The sequence below is a fragment of the Coregonus clupeaformis genome, chromosome 9, assembly GCF_020615455.1.
Source record: "Coregonus clupeaformis isolate EN_2021a chromosome 9, ASM2061545v1, whole genome shotgun sequence".
Lineage (NCBI taxonomy): Eukaryota > Metazoa > Chordata > Actinopteri > Salmoniformes > Salmonidae > Coregonus > Coregonus clupeaformis.
The window spans coordinates 6,893,424-6,916,448 of NC_059200.1; the positions used below are offsets into that span (position 1 = coordinate 6,893,424).

Below are 23,025 nucleotides of genomic sequence, written 5' to 3' on the forward strand. Positions count from 1 at the left end.
AAACCAAAATAGAACTTTTTGGTAAAAACTCAACTCGTCGTGTTTGGAGGACAAAGAATGCTGAGTTGCATCCAAAGAACACCATACCTACTGTGAAGCATGGGGGTGGAAACATCATGCTTTGGGAATGTTTTACTGCAAAGGGACCAGGACGACTGATCCGTGTAAAGGAAAGAATGAATGGGTCCATGTATCGTGATATTTTGAGTGAAAACCACCTTCATCAGCAAGGGCATTGAAGATGAAACGTGACTGGGTCTTTCAGCATGACAATGATCCCAAACACACCGCCCCGGGCAACGAAGGAGTGGCTTCGTAAGAAGCATTTCAAGGTCCTGGAGTGGCCTAGCCAGTCTCCAGATCTCAACCCCATAGAAAATCTTTGGAAGGAGTTGAAAGTCCGTGTTGCCCAGCGACAGCCCCAAAACATCACTGCTCTAGAGGAGATCTGCATGGAGGAATGGGCCAAAATACCAGCAACAGTGTGTGAAAACCTTGTAAAGACTTACAGAAAACGTTTGACCTGTGTCATTGCCAACAAAGGGTATATAACAAAGTATTGAGAAACTTTTGTTATTGACCAAATACTTATTTTCCACCATAATTTGCAAATAAATTCATAAAAAATCCTACAATGTGAATTTCTGGAATTTCTTTTCTCATTTTGTCTGTCATAGTTGACGTGTACCTATGATGAAAATTACAGGCCTCTCTCATCTTTTTAAGTGGGAGAACTTGCACAATTGGTGGCTGACTAAATACTTTTTTTCCCCCACTGTAGCTCAGTATTTTAATTATTTATTTTATAGAGTCATTATTTCTCATCTTTATCAAGGGTGTCAATAATTTCAAACACCACTTTAGATATTATTGTTATTATGGACAGTGATAGTTGGAATGCAGAAGGGAGACAGATACAGGGGGAAACAGAGAGGAAGGGCTAAGACGGGATATATACGCACGCAAGGGGTGTATGTGGTCCACAGTATGGTGGGCTTACCACTACACCAGACTCCAGCACCTTTTCCCAATTTTACAGCAACATTACTTTCCCAAAAGCCAGAGTTAACTTGTTATTTTGTTTAGTGCAGGGCTGCCCAAAGTGGGGCCTGCAGGCCAAGGGCTTGACGCTTCCAGAATTATCTCATGTTGGGTTGAAAAGGGTATATTACTGGTAACTTTCTAAGTTTACTAGTAAACTACCAGAATTTTGCAAACGTTCAAGGATTTTATGGAATTTCCATCACATGATATCTAGTGGTCTTTTTGGGTACTTCAGATTATCATAGGCGTCTGTAATTATCTCTGGCCCTCCGAGTGGCCTTATCTTATGTAAAATATATAAAATAATATTATTAAAAATAAATTGAATGACAAAACATTATCCTAAATATAACCCATTACTTAGTGAATACCATTGGTGTTTAATATGAGGGTTTCAGCATGGAATATTCTTTCTATTTTTAGACACTTTTATTTATTTTACTATGTCAATATGTCTTGTAAATGTTAAGCCACCAAACTGGTGGCAGTTGTGAAAAAAGTAAATATTTGGAAGAGTTGCAGAGTTAATTGAAAATAATTCCATTGTTGATTAGATGCTTTTAAAATTAATTAGGCTATTTTCTCTTGAACCATATGGTCTAGCCACAAGAAACTCATGGACAATATGGACACAGATATAAAAAATGAATACTTGAGTACTTAGATAGGGGTCTAAATAAATTAAGGTTAGGGTTAAGGCACGATTTTTAAGGGAAAAGGAAGAGAGTCTGTGTCGCGACTTCCGCTTTTGGACGTGCGCCTCGCTGTTTACAGTCCCCAGTGAAATATATAGCATCTATAGCTACGGCACATTGCTAGTTTACTACCTGAAGTTATAAGGAATATTAACAAGGCGACACTCCATCTTAACTCATTTACTAGATTGGTTGAACATTGCAGAAAAAAACCTCCCTCAACTGTTTTTTATTCTTGTCATGACCAGAATGTGGGGCATGTAGTTTCAGGCATTTATTTTATGCCTGCTACGTTAGGTTAGGATTAAGGTTAAGTTTTGGAATGAGGGTTAGGTAAAGTTTCAGGGAGGTTAAGGTTAGGGTTAGGTAAAGGCATAAAAGTTAACATTGGATTAGCGTACCGCCGTCCCCTGACATACATGTTCTGCCGGTTAAATATACACTGCCCAAGTATAAATCCTGCAAACAAAAATTAGTCCATAGGATATCCCCGGAACGTCACGAAATGGTCGCCTAAAGTCATCAGGACATTGCTGTAAGTCGCTCTGGATAAGAGCGTCTGCTAAATGACAAAATATAATATATATATAAATATATTGTGTCATGGTCATATGGAGGTTTTTGTCTAATTCCCGGCTTGTTCCAGGGACGTCACCTGATGATCACAAAGAAACGTTCTCCCAAAAAAACTAAAACATTCTACCCAGGGCACGCGCACCCTAGTTTCATTACACATCACCCATTGTTACTGTTACCAAGCCCATCAAGGCCCTGATTGGTGACCCACTGATCCATTCACAGCTCTTTATCTGTTGGCAATGTTATGGACACCCCCACACACAGAGAAACAGTGCTTTTAACATTCTGGGTCCATATTGCGAACCATAGAAAAAGTTTAAGCTCTCGAAATCTGCATCAGCCAATTAAAATCGGCAATGTAGTTGCGCAAGATACAATGCTATATGTTAGCTGTTCTCGAAAGATGGCACACTTAGGTATTACCTGGCGCTGACGAAGATGACGGCCTCGCGACTAGCTCTTTGGAAACTTTGCAGTATTTTTTAATGTATTATTTTTTACATTATTAGCTCAGAAAGTGTTTTGCATCATTACATACAGCCGGGGGATATTGGATATCAGAGCGGCGGTAACTCACCAGCATTACGACCAGGAATATGACTTTCCCTAAGCAGATCCTTTGTTTGCTCTCCCCAGGGCAACTGAACTGATTCCAGCTGCTGACCCAAAACATCGCTGGCGGAGGAGAGGCACTCGGAGCGGCCTGCTGGTTCGACTTAGGAGGCGCGCACATCACCCACCGCTTCCAAGTATTCTACTCGCTAATGTTCAATCTTTCAAGTCGACGAACTACGGGCAAGGATTTCTGTAGAATGAATGTAGAGGCACGGCGAGAGGGCCAGTGGTGTGTGTCCCCAGTACGGTCCGGCTTGTTCCTGTCCCTCGCACCGAGCCTGTGCTGCGCGTCGCCAGCCCGGTCCGGCATGTTCCTGCCCCTCGCACGAAGCCTGTGGTGCGCGTTGTCAGCCCGGTCCGGCCTGTTCCTGCTCCCCGCACCAAGCCAGCGGTGCGCTTCGTCAGCCCAGTTCGGCCCGTCCCTGCTCCCAGCACCAAGCCTGTGGTGCGCGTCGTCAGCCCGGTCCGGCCTGTTCCTGCTCCCCGCACCAAGCCAGTGGTGCGCTTCGTCAGCCCGGTTCGGTCCGTCCCTGCTCCCCGCACCAAGCCTGTGGTGCGCGTCGTCAGCCCGGTTCGGTCCATCCCTGCTCCCCGCACCAAGCCAGTGGTGCGCTTCATCAGCCCGGTCCGGCCTGTTCCTGCTCCCCGCACCAAGCCAGTGGTGCGCTTCGTCAGCCCGGTTCGGCCCGTCCCTGCTCCCCGCACCAAGCCAATGGTGCGCGTCGTCAGCCCGGTCCGGCCCATCCCTGCTCCCCGCACCAAGCCTGTGGTGCGCGTCGTCAGTCCGGCACAGCCCGTGCCTGTTCCACCGGTGCCTGGTCCGGCACCGGTCAGCTGCTCCACTCCGGAGCTAGAGCAATCCGCTCCACCAGTGTTCAGTCCAGCTCCGGCCAGCAGGGCCAGACCGGACCAGGGGCGCTTTGGGGGGTTTGTTGGAGGGTGGGGGTCAAGCCCGGAGCCGGAACCGCCTCCGAGGAGGAATGCCCACCCGGCCCTCCCCTGTTCGGTTTATGTTTGGCGCGGTCGCAGTCCGCGCCTTTGGGGGGTACTGTCACGCCCTGGCTCTGGGACTCTGTTATGTTGAGCCAGGGTGTGTTGTTCCGTATGGTTTGTATTGTAACCAAGGACTTCACGTTTCGTATCGTTTGTTGTTTTGTTTCGTGTGGTGAAAATAAAGTATGTTCACTTATCACGCTGCGCATTGGTCCACTTCCTCCGACGATCGTGACAATACTCAATCTCTCCCTTTCCCAGTCTGCTGTTTTCACATGCTTCAAGATGGCCACCATTGTTCCTGTACCTAAGAAAGCAAAGGTAACTGAACTAAATGACTATCGCCCCGTAGCACTCACCTCTGTCATCATGAAGTGCTTTGAGAGACTAGTCAAGGATCATATCACCTCTACCTTACCTGTCACCCTAGACCCACTTCAATTTGCTTACCGCCCCAATAGATGCACAGACGATGCAATTGCCATCACACTGCACACTGCCCTATCCCATCTGGACAAGAGGAATACCTATGTAAGAATGCTGTTCATTGACTATAGCTCAGCATTCAACACCATAGTAACCTCCAAGCTCATCATTAAGCTCGAGGCCCTGGGTCTGAACCCCGCCCTGTGCAACTGGGTCCTGGACTTCCTGACGGGCCGCCCCCAGGTGGTGAAGGTAGGAAACAACATCTCCACTTTGCTGATCCTCAACACTGGGGCCCCGCAAGGGTGCGTGCTCAGCCCCCTCCTGTACTCCCTGTTCACCCATGACTGCGTGGCCAAGCACGCCTCCAACTCAATCATTTCCAACTCAAAGTTTGCAGACAACACAACAGTAGTATGCTTGATTACCAACAACGACGAGACCGCCTACAGGGAGGAGGTGAGGGCTCTGGAGTGTGGTGCCAGGAAAATAACCTCTCACTCAACATCAACAAAACAAAGGAGATGATCGTGGACTTCAGGAAACAGCAGAGGGTGCAACCCCCTATCCACATCGACGGGACCGCAGTGGAGAAGGTGGAAAGCTTCAAGTTCCTTGGCGTACACATCACCGACAATCTGAAATGGTCCACCCACGCAGACAGTGTGGTGAAGAAGGCGCAACAGAGCCTCTTCAACCTCAGGAGGCTGAAGAAATTTGGCTTATCACCTAAAACCCTCACAAACTTTTACAGATGCACAATTGAGAGCATCCTGGCGGGCTGTATCACCGCCTGGTAAGGCAACTGCACCGCCCACAACCGCAGGGCTCTCCAGAGGGTGGTGCGGTCTGCCGAACGCATTACCGGGGGGAAACTACCCGCCCTACAAGACACATACAGCACCCGATGTCACAGGAAGGCCAAAAAGATCATCAAGGACAACAACCACCCGAACCACTGCCTGTTCACCCTTCTATCATCCAGAAGGTGAGGTCAGTACAGGTGCATCAAAGCTGGGACCGAGAGAATGAAAAACAGCTTCTATCTCAAGGCCATCAGACTGTTAAATAGCCATCACTAGCACATTAGAGGCTGCTGCTGCCTATTGAAATCACTGGCCATTTTAAGAAATGGAACACTAGTCACTTTAATAATGTTTACATATCTTGCACTACTCATCTCATATGTACAGTTGAAGTCGGAAGTTTACATACACTTTGGTTGGAGTCATTAAAACTCGTTTTTCAACCACTCCACAGATTTCTTGTTAACAAACTATAGTTTTGGCAAGTCGGTGAGGACATCTACTTTGTGCATGACACAAGTAATTTTTCCAACAATTGTTTACAAACAGATTATTTCACTTATAATTCACTGCATCACAATTCCAGTGGGTCAGAAGTTTACATACACTAAGTTGAGGGTGCCTTTAAACAGCTTGGAAAATTCCAGAAAATTATGTCATGGCTTTAGAAGCTTCTGATAGGCTAATTGACATCATTTGAGTCAATTGGAGGTGTACCTGTGGATGTATTTCAAAGCCTTCAAACTCAGTGCCTCTTTGCTTGACATCATGGGAAAATCAAAATAAATTAGCCAAGACCTCAGAAAAGAAATTGTAGACCTCCACAAGTCTGGTTCATCTTTGGGAGCAATTTCCAAACGCCTGAAGGTACCACGTTCATCTGTACAAACAATAGTATGCAAGTATAAACACCATGGGACCACGCAGCTGTCATACCGCTCAGGAAGGAGACGCGTTCTGTCTACTAGAGATGAACGTACTTTAGTGTGAAAAGTGCAAATCAATCCCAGAACAACAGCAAAGGACATTGTGAAGATGCTGGAGGAAACAGGTACAAAAGTATCTATATCCACAGTAAAACGAGTCCTATATCGACATAACCCGAAAGGCCGCTCAGCAAAGAAGAAACCACAGCTACAAAACCGCCATAAAAAAGCCAGACTATGGTTTGCAACTGCACATGGGGACAAAGATCGTACTTTTTGGAGAAATGTCCTCTGGTCTAATGAAACAAAAATAGAACTGTTTGGCCATAATGACCATCGTTATGTTTGGAGGAAAATCGGGGCGGCTTGCAAGCCGAAGAACACCATCCCAACCGTGAAACACGGGGGTTGGCAGCATCATGCTGTGGGGGTGCTTTGCTGCAGGAGGGACTGGTGCACTTCACAAAATAGATGGCATCATCTCAAGACATCAGTCAGGAAGTTAGAGCTAAATCACTTCAATGATCGCTTCAAGGCAAGCAACACTGAAGCATGCATGAGAGCATCAGTTGTTCCGGACGACTGTGTGATCACGCTCTTGTGAGTAAGACCTTTAAACAGGTCAACATTCACAAGGCCGCAGGGCCAGACGGATTACCAGGACGTGTACTCCGAACATGCACTGACCAACTGGCAAGTGTCTTTACTGACATTTTCAACGTGTCCCTGACTGAGTCTGTAATACCAACATGTTTCAAGCAGACCACCATAGTCCCTGTGCCCAAGAACACTAAGGTAACCTGCCTAAATGACTACAGACCTGTAGCACTCACGTCTGTAGCCATGAAGTGATTTGAAAGGCTGGTCATGGCTCACATCAACACTATTATCCCAGAAACCCTAGACCCACTCAAATTTGCATACCGCACCAACAGATCCACAGATTATGTAATCTCTATTGCACTCCACACTGCCCTTTCCCACCTGGACAAAAGGAACACCTACGTTAGAATGCTATTCATTGACTACAGCTCAGTGTTCAACACCATAGTGCCCTCAAAGCTAATCACTAAGCTAAGGACCCTGGGACTAAACACTTCCCTCTGTAACTGGATCCTGGACTTCATGACATGCCACCCCCAGGTGGTAAGGGTAGGTAACAACACATCTGCAACGCTGATACTCAACACGGGGGCCCTTCAGGGGTGCGTGGTCAGTCCCCTCCTGTACTCCCTGTTCACCCATGACTGCATGGCCTGGCATGACTCCAACACCATCATTAAGTTTGCCGACGACACAAAAGTGGTAGGCCTGATCACCGACAACGATGAGACAGCCTATAGGTAGGAGGTCAGAGACCTGGCTGTGTGGTGCCAGGATAACAACCTCTCCCTCAACGTGATCAAGACAAAGGAGGTGATTGTGGACTAAAGGAAAAGAAGGACCGAGTACTCCCCCATTCTCATCGACGGGGCTGTAGTGGAGCAGGTTGACAGCTTCAAGTTCCTTGGTGTCCACATCACCAACAAACTATCATGGTCCAAACACACCAAGAAAGTCGTGAAGAAGGCACAACAAAGCCTATTCCCCCTCAGGAGACTGAAAATATTTGGCATGGGTCCTCAGATCCTCAAAAAGTTATACAGCTGCACAATCGAGAGCATCCTGACTGGTTGCATCACTGCTTGGTATGGCAACTGCTCGGCCTCCGAACGCAAGGCACTACAGAGGGTAGTGCTTACGGCCCAGTACATCACTGGGGCCAAGCATCCTGCCATCCAGGACCTGTATACCAGGTGATGTCAGAGGAAGGCCCTAAAAATGTTCAAAGACTCCCGCCACCCTAGTCATAGGCTGTTCTCTCTGCTACCACACGGCAAGCTGTACCGGAGCGCCAAGTCTAGGTCCAAAAGGCTTCTTAACAGCTTCTACCCCCAAGCCATAAGACTCCTGAACAGCTAATCAAATGGCTACCCGGACTATTTGCATAGTCCCCCCCACCCCCTCTTTTACCCTGCTGCTACTCTCTGTTTATTATCTTTGCATAGTCACTTTAACTATACCTACATGTACATATTACCTTAATTACCTCGACTAGCCGGTGCCCCCGCACATTGACTCTGTACCGGTACCCCCTATATTTAGCCTCGCTGCTGTTAATTTTACTGTTATTTTACTGCTTATATTTTTTACTTTTCTATTGTTTACTTAACACTTATTTTTCTTAAAACTGCATTTCACTGTAAGGTCTACACCTGTTGTATTTAGCGTATGTGACAAATTAAATTCGATTTGAGTTCTTAAAATAGGTCAACTTCGATATTTTAAACCTCCAAATTCAAGGTTTCGGTTGTGTTCCCCTGCTCAGACGTTGCATGCATCAACCAATGATTGCATGCCACATCATCGACTGTGCCGTCGGGCACCAGATTGCTATAACATATGATGTGGTTAGCTGATATACTGTATAAAATACCTATCCAGGTGTTGTAACATCTGACATGCATCAGCAACGCCTGGGCAGAGGTATGCGCCCTTACTTTTGTTCCGCTTGGTCTGTCACAAATGTAGTGTGCCAATAATTGCATGATGCATCCTCGACTAGGCTACTGACGTTTCACACACATCCATGTGATTTTACAGGAAAAAAATATAAAGGTCTATGTAAAAATTTAACAGCCTTATGGTATTGTCAAATAGTTGTCATGTACCCCCATTACAATCGCTGCCAGATGGCATATACAGTGGGGGAAAAAGTATTTAGTCAGCCACCAATTGTGCAAGTTCTCCCACTTTAAAAGATGAGAGAGGCCTGTAATTTTCATCATAGGTACACGTCAACTATGACAGACAAATTGAGAAAAAAAATCCAGAAAATCACATTGTAGGATTTTTTATGAATTTATTTGCAAATTATGGTGGAAAATAAGTATTTGGTCAATAACAAACAAGCAAGATTTCTGGCTCTCACAGACCTGTAACTTCTTCATTAAGAGGCTCCTCTGTCCTCCACTCGTTACCTTTATTAATGGCACCTGTTTGAACTTGTTATCAGTATAAAAGACACCTGTCCACAACCTCAAACAGTCACACTCCAAACTCCACTATGGCCAAGACCAAAGAGCTGTCAAAGGACACCAGAAACAAAATTGTAGACCTGCACCAGGCTGGGAAGACTGAATCTGCAATAGGTAAGCAGCTTGGTTTGAAGAAATCAACTGTGGGAGCAATTATTAGGAAATGGAAGACATACAAGACCACTGATAATCTCCCTCGATCTGGGGCTCCACGCAAGATCTCAACCCGTGGGGTCGAAATTATCACAAGAATGGTGAGCAAAAATCCCAGAACCACACGGGGGGACCTAGTGAATGACCTGCAGAGAGCTGGGACCAAAGTACAAAGCCTACCATCAGTAACACACTACGCTGCCAGGGACTCAAATAATGCAGTGCGAGACGTGTCCCCCTGCTTAAGCCAGTACATGTCCAGGCCCGTCTGAAGTTTGCTAGAGTGCATTTTGATGATCCAGAAGAGGATTGGGAGAATGTCATATGGTCAGATGAAACCAAAATATAACTTTTTGGTAAAAACTCAACTCGTCGTGTTTGGAGGACAAAGAATGCTGAGTTGCATCCAAAGAACACCATACCTACTGTGAAGCATGGGGGTGGAAACATCATGCTTTGGGGCTGTTTTTCTGCAAAGGGACCAGGACGACTGATCCGTGTAAAGGAAAGAATGAATGGGGCCATGTATCGTGAGATTTTGAGTGAAAACCTCCTTCCATCAGCAAGGGCATTGAAGATGAAACGTGGCTGGGTCTTTCAGCATGACAATGATCCCAAACACACCGCCCGGGCAACGAAGGAGTAGCTTCGTAAGAAGCATTTCAAGGTCCTGGAGTGGCCTAGCCAGTGGGAGTTGAAAGTCTGTGTTGCCCAGTGACAGCCCCAAAACATCACTGCTCTAGAGGAGATCTGCATGGAGGAATGGGCCAAAATACCAGCAACAGTGTGTGAAAACCTTGTGAAGACTTACAGAAAACGTTTGACCTGTGTCATTGCCAACAAAGGGTATATAACAAAGTATTGAGAAACTTTTGTTATTGACCAAATACTTATTTTCCACCATAATTTTCAAATAAATTCATTAAAATTCCTACAATGTGATTTTCTGGATTTGTTTTTCTCATTTTGTCAGTCATAGTTGACGTGTACCTATGATGAAAATTACAGGCCTCTCTCATCTTTTTAAGTGGGAGAACTTGCACAATTGGTGGCTGACTAAATACTTTTTTTCCCCACTGTAACATTAAGGGGGTTGACTGTGGATCTTCAGGGTACAGATACTGTGAGTTTGAGATCCCCTCATGTCTAGCTTTTTTGCTAAAGATAAAACTGCTGCTGGTCCTCGATGCTCGATTCAAATAATGCATATGTGACAAAGTGGATGAATATAATAATGCATATGTAGAATACTAATGAATCCTTAATTGATATTGCGAGACATTGATTCAGCTTTGAGCTAAACTTTATTAAACAAGCACCATTCTGAGAAGACGGAGCATTGCTCGGGTGAGCTCCGGCAGCACTACACCCCTGTGTAGCAGTAACCTATGTTTTCAAGTTCAAGTTTTTATTACACTCATATACCGTAGCAGTCAATACAAACTGAAATCCATGAGTATACAGAATATCATAAAAAGAGAAACAGTCAGGTCCGCAGCCTCAGCAATGCACCTCGCTGTCCCCTCACGTTCTCCGTCCTCCTGCTTTGTTGATGGTTAGCTGGATAGCCACTCCTCTCCACTAACACAGTGTAGCACCCACTTGGGTGATGCTACTTAAGAGTAGCCACAAAGGTGCTGGAAGCTCACTACACAATGTTAATGGTCAGAATAGCTTATCAAGTTGCCACTTCTACGAGCTATCGCAGTCCTCTCTCTTTTCTCCCCCTCAAGCCGTTGTCATGACCATCCAAAAAAACAGTCCTGTAGCTAGCTAGTTTAACTATCTCGCTAGCTTAACTAGCTAACTGATTTGGACCATCAGAATGACCAGATTATGGTCAAAATGTACATTCATTAAAAAAAAACTAATAACTAGAAATATTTACAAAATTAATAGGAGCGATCAGACTCTGGCTGCCGTTACGGCACCATGGCGACAAAAAAAAAGAAGAATAGGTACACTATGTGTCGTCCTTCAAGAGGGACTCCAAGAAGCTCCTCATTAAATATATTTGTAATCTTCATTTACAAGGTTTTGGCTGCACTTCCCATCTCAACACACTATGACAATAAATGTAAATATACATTTCAAAGACAAAAACAATATCTCACATGGGATTTGAATTTACTACAAACTGTGAAAATTACTAGGAGCCAGACTCGCTGAACTGTGAGCTATTCGTCCAGTTGAAATTTTGTCGGAGAGGAAGGAAACCGCTCAGGGATTTCACCATGAGGCCAATGGTGACTTTAAAACAGTTACAGAATTTAATGCCAGTGATAGGAGAAAAATGAGGATGGATCAACAACATTGTAGGTACTCCACAATACTAACCTAAATGACAGCGTGAAAAGAAGGAAGCCTGTACAGAATAAAAAATATTCCAAATCATGTGTCCTGTTTTGCAATAAGGCACTAAAGTAAAACTGCAAAAATGTGGCCAAGAAATTAAATGAATACAAGACATTTCCTGAATACAAACCGTTATGTTTGGGGCAAATCCAACACATACTGTATCATCACTGAGTAACACTCTTCCTATTTTCAAGCATGGTGGTGGCTGCATCATGTTATGGGTATGCTTGTCATCAGCAAGGACTATGGAGTTTTCTAGGATGAAAATAAATGGAATTGAGCTAAGCACAGGCAAAATCCTAGAGGAAAACCTGATTATGTCTGCTTTCCAACAGACATTGGAAAAAAATTCACCTTTCAGCAGGACGATAACCTAAAACATAAGGCCAAATCTAAAGTGGAGTTGATTACCAAGACAATGAGTGTTCCTGAGTGGCCGAGTTACAGTTTTGACTTAAATCTGCTTAAAAATCTAGGGAAAGACCTGAAAATGGTTGTCTACCAATGATCAACAACAAATTTGACAGAGCTTGAACATTTTTTTAAAGAATAATGGGCAAATGTTGCACAATCCAGGTGTGGAAAGCTCCTAGAGACTTACCCAGAAAGACTCACAGCTGTAATTGCTGACAAACATGATTCTAACATGTATTGACTCATGGGGTTGAATTCTTATTGAATCAATATACAGTACCAGGCAAAAGTTTGGACACACCTATTCATTGCAGGTTTTTCTTATTTTTTTTACTATTTTCTACATTGTAGAATAATAGTGAAGACGTCAAAACTATGAAATAACGCATATGGAATCATGTAGTAACCAAAAAAGTGTTAAACAAATCCAAATATATTTGATATTTGATATTCTTCAAAGTAGCCACCCTTTGCCTTGATGACAGCTTTGCACACTCTTGGCATTCTCTCAACCAGCTTCATGAGGTAGTCACCTGAAATGCATTTCAATTAATAATAATAATAATAATAATATGCCATTTAGCACACGCTTTTATCCAAAGCGACTTACAGTCATGCGTGCATACATTTTTGTGTATGGGTGGTCCCGGGGATCGAACCCACTACCTTGGCGTTACAAGCGCTGTGCTCTACCAGCTGAGCTACAGAGGACCACTCAATTAACAGGTGTGCCTTCTTAAAAGTTCATTTGTGGAATTTCTTTCTTTGAGCCAATCAGTTGTGTTGTGACAAGGTAGGGGTGGTATACAGAAGATAGCCCTATTTGGTAAAAGACCAAGTCCATATTATGGCAAGAACAGCTCAAATAAGCAAAGAGAAACGACAGTCCATAATTTTTTTTACATTTTAGTCATTTAGCAGACGCTCTTATCCAGAGCGACTTACAGTTAGTGAGTGCATACATTATTTTTTATTTTTTCATACCACCCGTGGGAATTGAACCCACAACCCTGGCGTTGCAAACGCCATGCTCTACCAACTGAGCTACATCCCTGCTGGCCATTCCCTCCCCTACCCTGGACGACGCTGGGCCAATTGTGCACCGCCCCATGGGTCTCCCGGTCGCGGCCGGCTACGACAGAGCCTGGATTCAAACCAGGATCTCTAGTGGCACAGCTAGCACTACAATGCAGTGCCTTAGAACACTGCGCCACTCGGGAGGATATCATCATTACTTTAAGACATGAAGGTCAGTCAATCTGGAAAATTAAGAACTTTGAAAGTACAGTCATAAAAACCATCAAGCGCTATTATGAAACTGGCTCTCATGAGGACCGCCACAGGAAAGGAAGACCCAGAGTTACCTCTGCTGCAGAGGATAAGTTAATTAGAGTTACCAGCATCAGAAATGGGCAATTAACTGCACCTCAGATTGCAGCCCAAATAAATGATTCACAGAGTTCAAGTAACAGACACATCTCAACGTCAACTGTTCAGAGGAGACTGCGTGAATCAGGCCTTCATGGTCGACTTGCTGCAAAGAAACCACTACTAAAGGACACCAATAAGAAGAAGAGACTTGCTTGGGCCAAGAAACACGACCAATGGACATTAGACCGGTGGAAATCTGTCCTTTGGTCTGATGAGTCCAAATTTTAGATTTTTGGTTCCAACCGCTGTGTCTTTGTGAGAAGCAGAGTAGGTGAACGGATGATCTCTGCATGTGTGGTTCCCACTGTTGCATTGAGGAGGAGGTGTGATGGTGTGGGGTTGCTTTGCTGGTGAAACTGTTGGTGATTTATTTAGAATTCAAGGCACACTTTACCAGCATGGCTACCACAGCATTCTGCAGCGATACGCCATTCCATCTGGTTTGAGCTTCGTGGGACTATCATTTGTTTTTCAATAGGACAATGACCGAAAACACACCTCCAGGCTGTGTAAGGGCTATTTGACCAAGAAGGAGATTGCTGGAGTGCTGCATCAGATGACCTGGCCTCCACAACCCCCCGACCTCAACCGAATTGAGATGGTTTGGGATGAGTTGGACCGCAGAGTGAAGGAAAAGCAGCCAACAAGTGCTCAGCATATGTGGGAACTCCTTCAAGATTGTTGGAAAAGCATTCCAGGTGAAGCTGGTTGAGAGAATGCCAAGAGTGTGCAAAGCTGTAATCAAGGCAAAGGGTGGCTACTTTGAAGAATCTCAAATATAAAATATATTTTGATTTGTTTAACACTTTTTTGGTTACTACATGATTCCATGTGTTATTTCATAGTTTTGATGTCTTCACTATAATTCTACAATGTAGAAAATACAAAAAATAAAGAAAAACCCTTGAATGAGTAGGTGTGTCCATACCTTTGACTAGTACTGTATATTAGTGTTTTATTTTTCATTATTATTTCTTACAAATGTTAGTTTTTCTTCTACTTTGACATTACAGAATATTTTGTGCAGATCGTTGACAAAAAAAAAGACAATTAAATCCATTTTCATCCCACTTTGTAGCACAACAAAATGTGTGAAAAGTAAAGGTGTGTTAATACTTTCTGAAGGTACTTTAACTGTTTTACCGTTTAGAAATGAAAGTCCCCCCATTTGAAGGTGCCATAAGTATTTGGACAAATTCATTTACAGTGTATTACATTTTGTCAAATGTTTAGTATTTGATCCCATATTGCGCAAATGACTACATCATGCTTGTGACTACAAACTTGGATGCATTTGTAGTTTGTTTTGGTTTTGTTTCGTATTATGTTGTGCCCAATAGAAATAAATGGTAAATAATATATTATGTCATTTTGGAGTCACTTTTGTTGTAAATAAGAATATAATATGTTTCTGAACACTTCTACATTAATGTGGATGCTGCCATGATCATGGATAATCATGAATGAATCATGAATAATGATCAGTGAGAAAGTTAGAGGCATAAATATCATATTTCCCCAAAAAATGGTGGGTGGCATGTAGCCTAACAGTTCGGCCAGTAACCAAAACAATTATGCTTTCACCCTTGTTTTGAGGTAATACAGTGTTTGTTTATAATTGCATTGTTTACAAACAATGCAGTAAAAAAAACTTAGGTTTTGGGTTCTGCTGGGGTACGACAGTTGAACTAAGCTCATGAGGCATTTATAAGTTATAATCTTCAAGAGACAAAGTGTATATATCATTAATATAAAAGTCCAAAAATGGATGGAGCAATTGCAGATTGACCCTTTTTTACATGGCTGTAAAATTATCTCTAAAAGCTGTGCACATTTTTTTACAATCATGCAACAAAAGAGGATAAAATATATAGAAAACAAATTACTTAAACTCTAACTAAAAGGTAAACCTATGTTGTTGTACTACATATTACACAGTTAAATGTTTAATAAATCTGCCCCACATTATTTGCTCATTCGTTTTGGAAAACCATTGTAATTGATATGGGCTGTCTAGGGACATGCAAATTACAGCTAGTGTACTGTGGGATGGTACTTAACTTTGAAAAATATGCAAGACAAATATGTGACATCACCATGTTTTGACCTTGTACTCCCATCATGCACATCACCATGTTGTTGTTTTTTACCTCGTGACGCTCATCATGTAGCCTACAAAAGCCATGTGCAAAAATATCAAAATGTTACACTTCTGACAACCTGGAGAAGACTGTTTGGCTTGTATAGAAAGGGACTCTCAGAAACAGGTAAATCAAATGTACAATTATGTTTTGTTTATTTATTTTCTGAATATCTCTCAGTTTATGTTTTCTCCTGAAATTGTTTATTTTGAATACCTTCATTGGATGAATTTGTGTTGATGTTTATCTGCTTGATGTAGTTATGATCATTTAATTTCAATCAACATTTGTATTAATGATTTTCTTTCCAGTTTTGAAACTGAAACAGAACTTCCAGTTTTCACACAGATTAAGGCAATTTCAAGGGATTTCCATAACATCACATTTCATAATTGGTGTGCCGTGAAGACCACCTGACCTTATTTTACAGGAGATCAGATTTAAAGAGTTCATAAGCTCTTCAGTTCAGGTCATACAACTAGTGGGGAGATACAAGTACAAAGGTATTTTATGTTTCCAATGTTTAATTTCTGTCCTCAAAATTATGCTGCAAAATTACTCTTTGATATTCACACAAACAACGTAGATTTATCTGCTAACTAATAGTACCGTTTAGAGACCTATGCTAAATGGGAACTAGTCACAATTCTGGCTTAAAGACCCAAAGTCTGAAAAAGTTCAGATAAATCCAATAAGGTTTGTTGAAACATTATATGAGACAGTTGTAATCCTGGCTTTAATGGTAAACATGAAGGGTAATTCACTGATGTTATGATTAGAAACTGATATTTGGATGAAAATACATTAAATGTACATAAAATATTTTTATTTGATCTTTTAGGCATGTATTGCCAAGAAACTTAGTCACCAAAATGTTATACTTTGTATTAATGTTAAACATTTATACATTTTTTCAGTTGACGGAGACAAGTGCAATTTGATATAAATATGTGAATGTGTCTATACACTATATAACTTTAGGTAAGGGGTAAGTTGTAACACTACCGTACAATTAACACCAAGCATAGGAGCCTTTACTTTTTGATGACAGCTTGCACACTCTTGGCATTCTCTCAACCAGCTTCATGAGGTAGTCACCTGGAATGCATTTCAATTAATAGGTATGCCTTCTTAAAAGTTCATTTGTGGAATTTATTTCCTTCTTAATGTGTTTGAGCCAATCAGTTGTGTTGTGACAAGGTAGGGGGGGTATACAGAAGATAGCCCTATTTGGTAAAAGACCAAGTCCATATTATGGCAAGAACAGCTCAAATAAGCAAATAGAACCGAGTAGGTGTGTCCAAACTTTTGACTGGTACTGTATATGTTTAGGCATGTAGAGATACAACCATGAATCATAATATTGAATAACAGCTTTCTAAGTAGTTTCTCATTTGAGTTATGTAGCCTGTTACAGCTGAACCATGAAACAATTGTCCCCAGTCTCCCTTACTTATTAGAGGCATTTAATATAAAGCATATCATACAATTTAAGACAAAAGGTTTGTGGTGATGGAAAGTTAGCTTAAATGTAGGACATTACCTCTAACATGTAAGCATTTATTTTCCTACAGTAATTGAAGAAATAGATTTCAGGTGATGGAAAATGTATCAACAGTGTCATCCATCATACTGTCTGCATATCTAAGCATTTATTTTCTTACAGTATTTGAAGAAATGGATTTCAGGTGATGGAAAATGTATCAACGGTGTCATCCATCATACTGTCTGCATATCTAAGGATTTATTTTCTTACAGTATTTGAAGAAATACATTTCAGGTGATGGAAAATTCATCAACAGTGTCATCCATCATACTGTCTGCATACTTTGGAATGGAGGATCTTAAGTACATGTACTTCAGCATTTTCCTTATTTTGTACATTGCCATTGTTGCTGAAAATGTCATTCTAATTGGAGTAATCTACACTGAGAGAACATTGCATCAACCAATGTATTTCCTGGTGTGTAACTTGGCAGCAAATGACCTCTATGGTAGCACTGCGTTGCTGCCAGCAGTGTTGAGTAATTTAGCTACCCACTCTAGTGAGGTATCTCTAGCTGGCTGTCGAACACAGATCTTTTGTATATATACATATGCTATTATTGAATTTACAATTTTAGGAATTATGTCTTATGATAGATATGTTGCTATATGCCATCCACTGCAGTATCAGACCATCATGTCTCTGACAAAAGTGTATAAACATGTAGCATTCACCTGGCTTTACCCTTTGGTGGCATTTCTCATCTTTTTCATTATAACTCTTCAACTGAGATTTTGTGAAAACACTATAGAGAAATTGCACTGCATGAGTTACTCCCTTATAAAGCTCTCCTGTGCAAATACGTCTGTTGTGAACACACTAGGTTTAGTATTGGGTGCAGTGGCGGTTTTACACGGAGGCCGGGGAGGCCCGTGCCTCCCTGGAAATGTCCCTGGCCACCCCTGTGGCCCCCCCGTGCTGACCAAATAAAAAATTATGAATGTATAACTATTTTACACGCGAGCGCCAAAAGCGGAACTAATGCAACGCTCTACACGGCAACGTTCTACACGGGTAAATTAGAGTGGCGCACCCAAAAACTGTATCCTGCCATCTGCGAACGCGAACGCAGTTTCTCCACACTGAAACTGATAAAAACCTTCCTGCGGTCCACCACTAGTGATGAGAGACTCAGTGATCTTGGTGTCCTGAGCATAGAGTCCAGAAGGGCCAAGGCTCTGGATCTTGATGTATTTGTGGACCGTTTTGCCAGACAGCACAACCGCCGTATCCTGTTGCTGTAGTGTATCTATATGATATATACGCTAGTAGCGTATGAGTGCCGCTGTGAGGAAAAAGAGATATAATGAACAATAAAACAACAAGCTTGAGCTTCTTAAGACACGGTGGGTTTATCTGTTCTCAATACCACCGGTAAAATGAATGGAGTTAGTCTGGTGTCCACATGAAGTTACGTGTGTAGACAAAGAGTCTGGTGTCCATATGAAGTTACATGTGTAGACAGAGACAGTCTGGTGTCCATATGAAGTTACATGTGTAGACAGAGACAGTCTGGTTCCCATATGAAGTTACATGTGTAGACAAAGAGTCTGGTGTCCATATGAAGTTACATGTGTAGACAGAGACAGTCTGGTGCCCATATGAAGTTAAATGTGTAAACAAAGACAGTCTGGTGTCCATATGAAGTTACATGTGTAGACAGAGACAGTCTGGTGCCCATATGAAGTTACATCTGTAGACAAAGAGTCTGGTGTCCATATGAAGTTACATGTGTAAACAGAGACGGTCTGGGGTCCATATGAAGTTAGATGTGTAGACAAAGACAGTCTGGTGTCCACATGAAGTTACATGTGTCTACTTAGATGAACCCACCGTGTCTTAAGAAGCTGAAGCTTGTTTTATTTTTCATTTTACATCATCTATCTTTTTTTCCTCACAGTACCAGTAGTTCCACACACTACTAGAGTGTATGTATGTTTGTATGTATGTATATATATCCCACCAATCCTCTCTCAAGAGGTTTTCAAAAAGGGGCAAACTCATGTCTCAAGACCTGCTTCTGTTGGTTCCCCTCTCCTGCCTGTAACTTTCCATCCACATCCCCAAAGTTTTGTGGCCCATTATGACATCACTCCATTAAGTGATTGCTGCATGTACTGCTCTAAGGAAACACTCTCTCTCTCTCTCTCTCTCTCTCTCTCTCTCTCTCTCTCTCTCTCTCTCTCTCTCTCTCTCTCTCTCTCTCTCGATAGATAGATAGATAGATAGATAGAGTTTATGATTTTATTCTTTTGAATTATCTCTGCCAAACATCTATGTACTACAAATCTTCAAGCTCCACAGATGTTTTATGGCATCCACTAAACCTCTTTAGATATTTGTAAATTATACAGTGTGATACCTTTCAACGAAAGTTTATTTTATTTTTTACCAACTATGATTTTTCCTTTTGAAAACAAGCAAAGCAAGAAAAAAAGAAACAAAATCACTCCAATCATTGCACACTTGTGTCGTTCAGACTTTGCAGGTCCAGCTTTGACATGATGATCTAACTAACACTAATATTGTAACTAATATTGTAACTGAAATATGTATGATCCTATGATGAGCGATTGCTTACTTCCCTTTCACTCTTAAAAAATTACTGAAAAAAAATGTGTATAAAAAGGTATATGTAGTATATGTTTGTTTAGTGAGCATTCATGCTGTCATTTTTTCCTAATGTGAACTATGGTGGAAATGTGCTGTCCTAAATGGACTTGCCCATATATGTTGTAAAGCCTTTTTTTTGTACACCTGCTCATCAACTGACAGTGAAGTACACAAAGACACAGACACACACACACACACACACACAGACACCTGTAATATTCTTGTTTTCATGTTGTTGCTGATATCCATCAGTGTTGTTCATATTGCTACATTGTGTTGACATGATTGTTGCTTTTAAACGAATGTTAACTTAATGTTTATTGTCTGCATCCTATTGGACTACTGGATGTTAATGTGTAACACGTTTCCCTGTTTATGTGCTTTAGCAATACTGTATGTCAATATGGTCATGCTAGTAAAGCCTCTTTGAATTGAATTTCTTTTCTGATTTGGTTTATTTTACCTAAATGGATACAGGGTAGTGTGTTTTGTTTATAAATCACTCAGAAAGTTTTCTTTCTTAAAACAAAATGTGGAATCAACTGTCCACAGTAGTGGGGCTTCCATAAATAGGAAATGGCACATTGTTGTACCCTTTGTTGTATCCTGGAGTTTTGTTCACATTGAATATGAACCCTGTATTTGTACCCTGTACTTTTTAATTTTTATTTATTTATTTATTTTTTCATTTTTATGGCACTATCTCTCTTGCATCTGCACTCTTGTACAAAATACGTGTTATAATAAATGTCATATGATTTTAAAGTAAAATAAAGTTTATAATCTTTGAATATCATGTGTTGCCAGTTTTTTTATGTGTGCCCCCCTGATTAAACACTGGCCCCTCCTTGGCCCCCCTAGTAAAATGTGTCTAGAACCGCCACTGATTGGGTGCTCTGTATACTTTTCCACAGATAGTTATGATCCTTTACTCATATGCATATATCCTGAGAGTCTGTGCATTATCTTCCAAAGAATCCAAGCTCAAAGCACTGCGAACTTGCACTCCACACCTGTTTGCCATTATCAACTATTCTGTGGGTTGCTTTTTTGAAATAGTGCAAAGCCGATTAGACACAAGTAATTTATCTTACAGAACTCAAGTGTTTATGTCCCTTTACTTTTTGATATTCCCTCCCATTCTTAATCCAGCAATCTATGGGTTAAGTCTTCAAGCCATAAGAGTGAAGCTGTTCAAACGTTGTGATGGTAAGAATAGGATGTTGTCAGTACAGTAGCCAAGGCTGTTGATTTGATTTCCAATGTACATGTATCTCGATGTATCTGTAATGTTTGTATTGTGCTGAAGTTAAAGTATAGATTACACTGGTTGACGTATAATATAGATATTATATATCTAACAATCTATGAAACGTAATACACTGCAGAACATCTTCCTAATGCTGTTTTATAATAAAAAACATCATCATAAAATTACATTTTTCTATTGAAGGAGATGGCTCAAGTGTGATGGTGGAGTGTGTAAACACACGGTTGCCAATCTAATTTATTTCCTAAACTTACCCCAAACCCTAACCTTAACCAATTGGGATTACTTGCTCAAGGCAGAGCGGTTTTGGATTCAAGGCAGAGCTGCCCCAGAGCTGCCCTTATTCAACAAGGTTAACACTTTTTTATAAATGTTATTTATAAGCCTTTATTAGCTTATTTATATGCAATGTGTTAATGATTTGCTGAACATTTGTAAACCATTATTACTAAATAAAATATGTGTTGCCTAACCTTGTAAGCAGTCTATGGACAAGGACAGAGTGCAATCTACACTTTGTTTGTTATGTATTGTGAAATAAACAAGAAATAAGACAAAAAAACAGAACTTGAGCGTGCATTACTATTATACCCAACCCTGATCTGTACTTCTCCACAACGTTGTCCCTGACCTGTTTGGAGAGCTCCTTGGTCTTCATGGTGCCGCTTGCTTGGTGGTGCCCCTTGCTTAGTGGTGTTGCAGACTCTGGGGGCCTTTCAGAACAGGTGTATATATACAGTGGGGAAAAAAGTATTTAGTCAGCCACCAATTGTGCAAGTTCTCCCACTTAAAAAGATGAGAGAGGCCTGTAATTTTCATCATAGGTACACGTCAACTATGACAGACAAATTTAGATTTTTTTTCTCCAGAAAATCACATTGTAGGATTGTTAATGAATTTATTTGCAAATTATGGTGGAAAATAAGTATTTGGTCAACTAAAAACAAGCAAGATTTCTGGCTCTCACAGACCTGTAACTTCTTATTTAAGAGGCTCCTTTGTCCTCCACTCGTTACCTGTATTAATGGCACCTGTTTGAACTTGTTATCAGTATAAAAGACACCTGTCCACAACCTCAAACAGTCACACTCCAAACTCCACTATGGCCAAGACCAAAGAGCTGTCAAAGGACACCAGAAACAAAATTGTAGACCTGCACCAGGCTGGGAAGACTGAATCTGCAATAGGTAAGCAGCTTGGTTTGAAGAAATCAACTGTGGGAGCAATTATTAGGAAATGGAAGACATACAAGACCACTGATAATCTCCCTCGATCTGGGGCTCCACGCAAGATCTCACCCTGTGGGGTCAAAATGATCACAAGAACGGTGAGCAAAAATCCCAGAACCACATGGGGGGACCTAGTGAATGACCTGCAGAGAGCTGGGACCAAAGTAACAAAGCTTACCATCAGTAACACACTACGCCTGGCTGGGTCTTTCAGCATGACAATGATCCCAAACACACCGCCCGGGCAACGAAGGAGTGGCTTCGTAAGAAGCATTTCAAGGTCCTGGAGTGGCCTAGCCAGTCTCCAGATCTCAACCCCATAGAAAATCTTTGGAGGGAGTTGAAAGTCCGTGTTGCCCAGCGACAGTCCCAAAACCTCACTGCTCTAGAGGAGATCTGCATGGAGGAATGGGCCAAAATACCAGCAACAGTGTGTGAAAACCTTGTGAAGACTTACAGAAAACGTTTGACCTGTGTCTTTGCCAACAAAGGGTATATAACAAAGTATTGAGAAACTTTTGTTATTGACCAAATACTTATTTTCCACCATAATTTGCAAATAAATTCATAAAAAATCCTACAATGTGATTTTCTGGAAAAAATATCTCATTTTGTCTGTCATAGTTGACGTGTACCTATGATAAAAATTACAGGCTTCTCTCATCTTTTTAAGTGGGAGGACATGCACAATTGGTGGCTGAATAAATAA

The 23,025-nt window shown here is 41.7% G+C and overlaps 1 protein-coding gene across 1 annotated transcript; it reads left to right on the top strand.

Moving 5' to 3' along the window:
- Window positions 1-17,492: 17,492 nt before the first annotated feature.
- On the top strand, window positions 17,493-21,137 carry LOC121574171 (olfactory receptor 52E4-like). Its single transcript, XM_041886819.1, has 3 exons — window positions 17,493-17,867; window positions 20,732-21,026; window positions 21,127-21,137. Exons 1-3 carry the CDS (start codon window positions 17,493-17,495, stop codon window positions 21,135-21,137), a joined length of 681 nt encoding a protein of 226 aa, XP_041742753.1.
- Window positions 21,138-23,025: the final 1,888 nt, after the last annotated feature.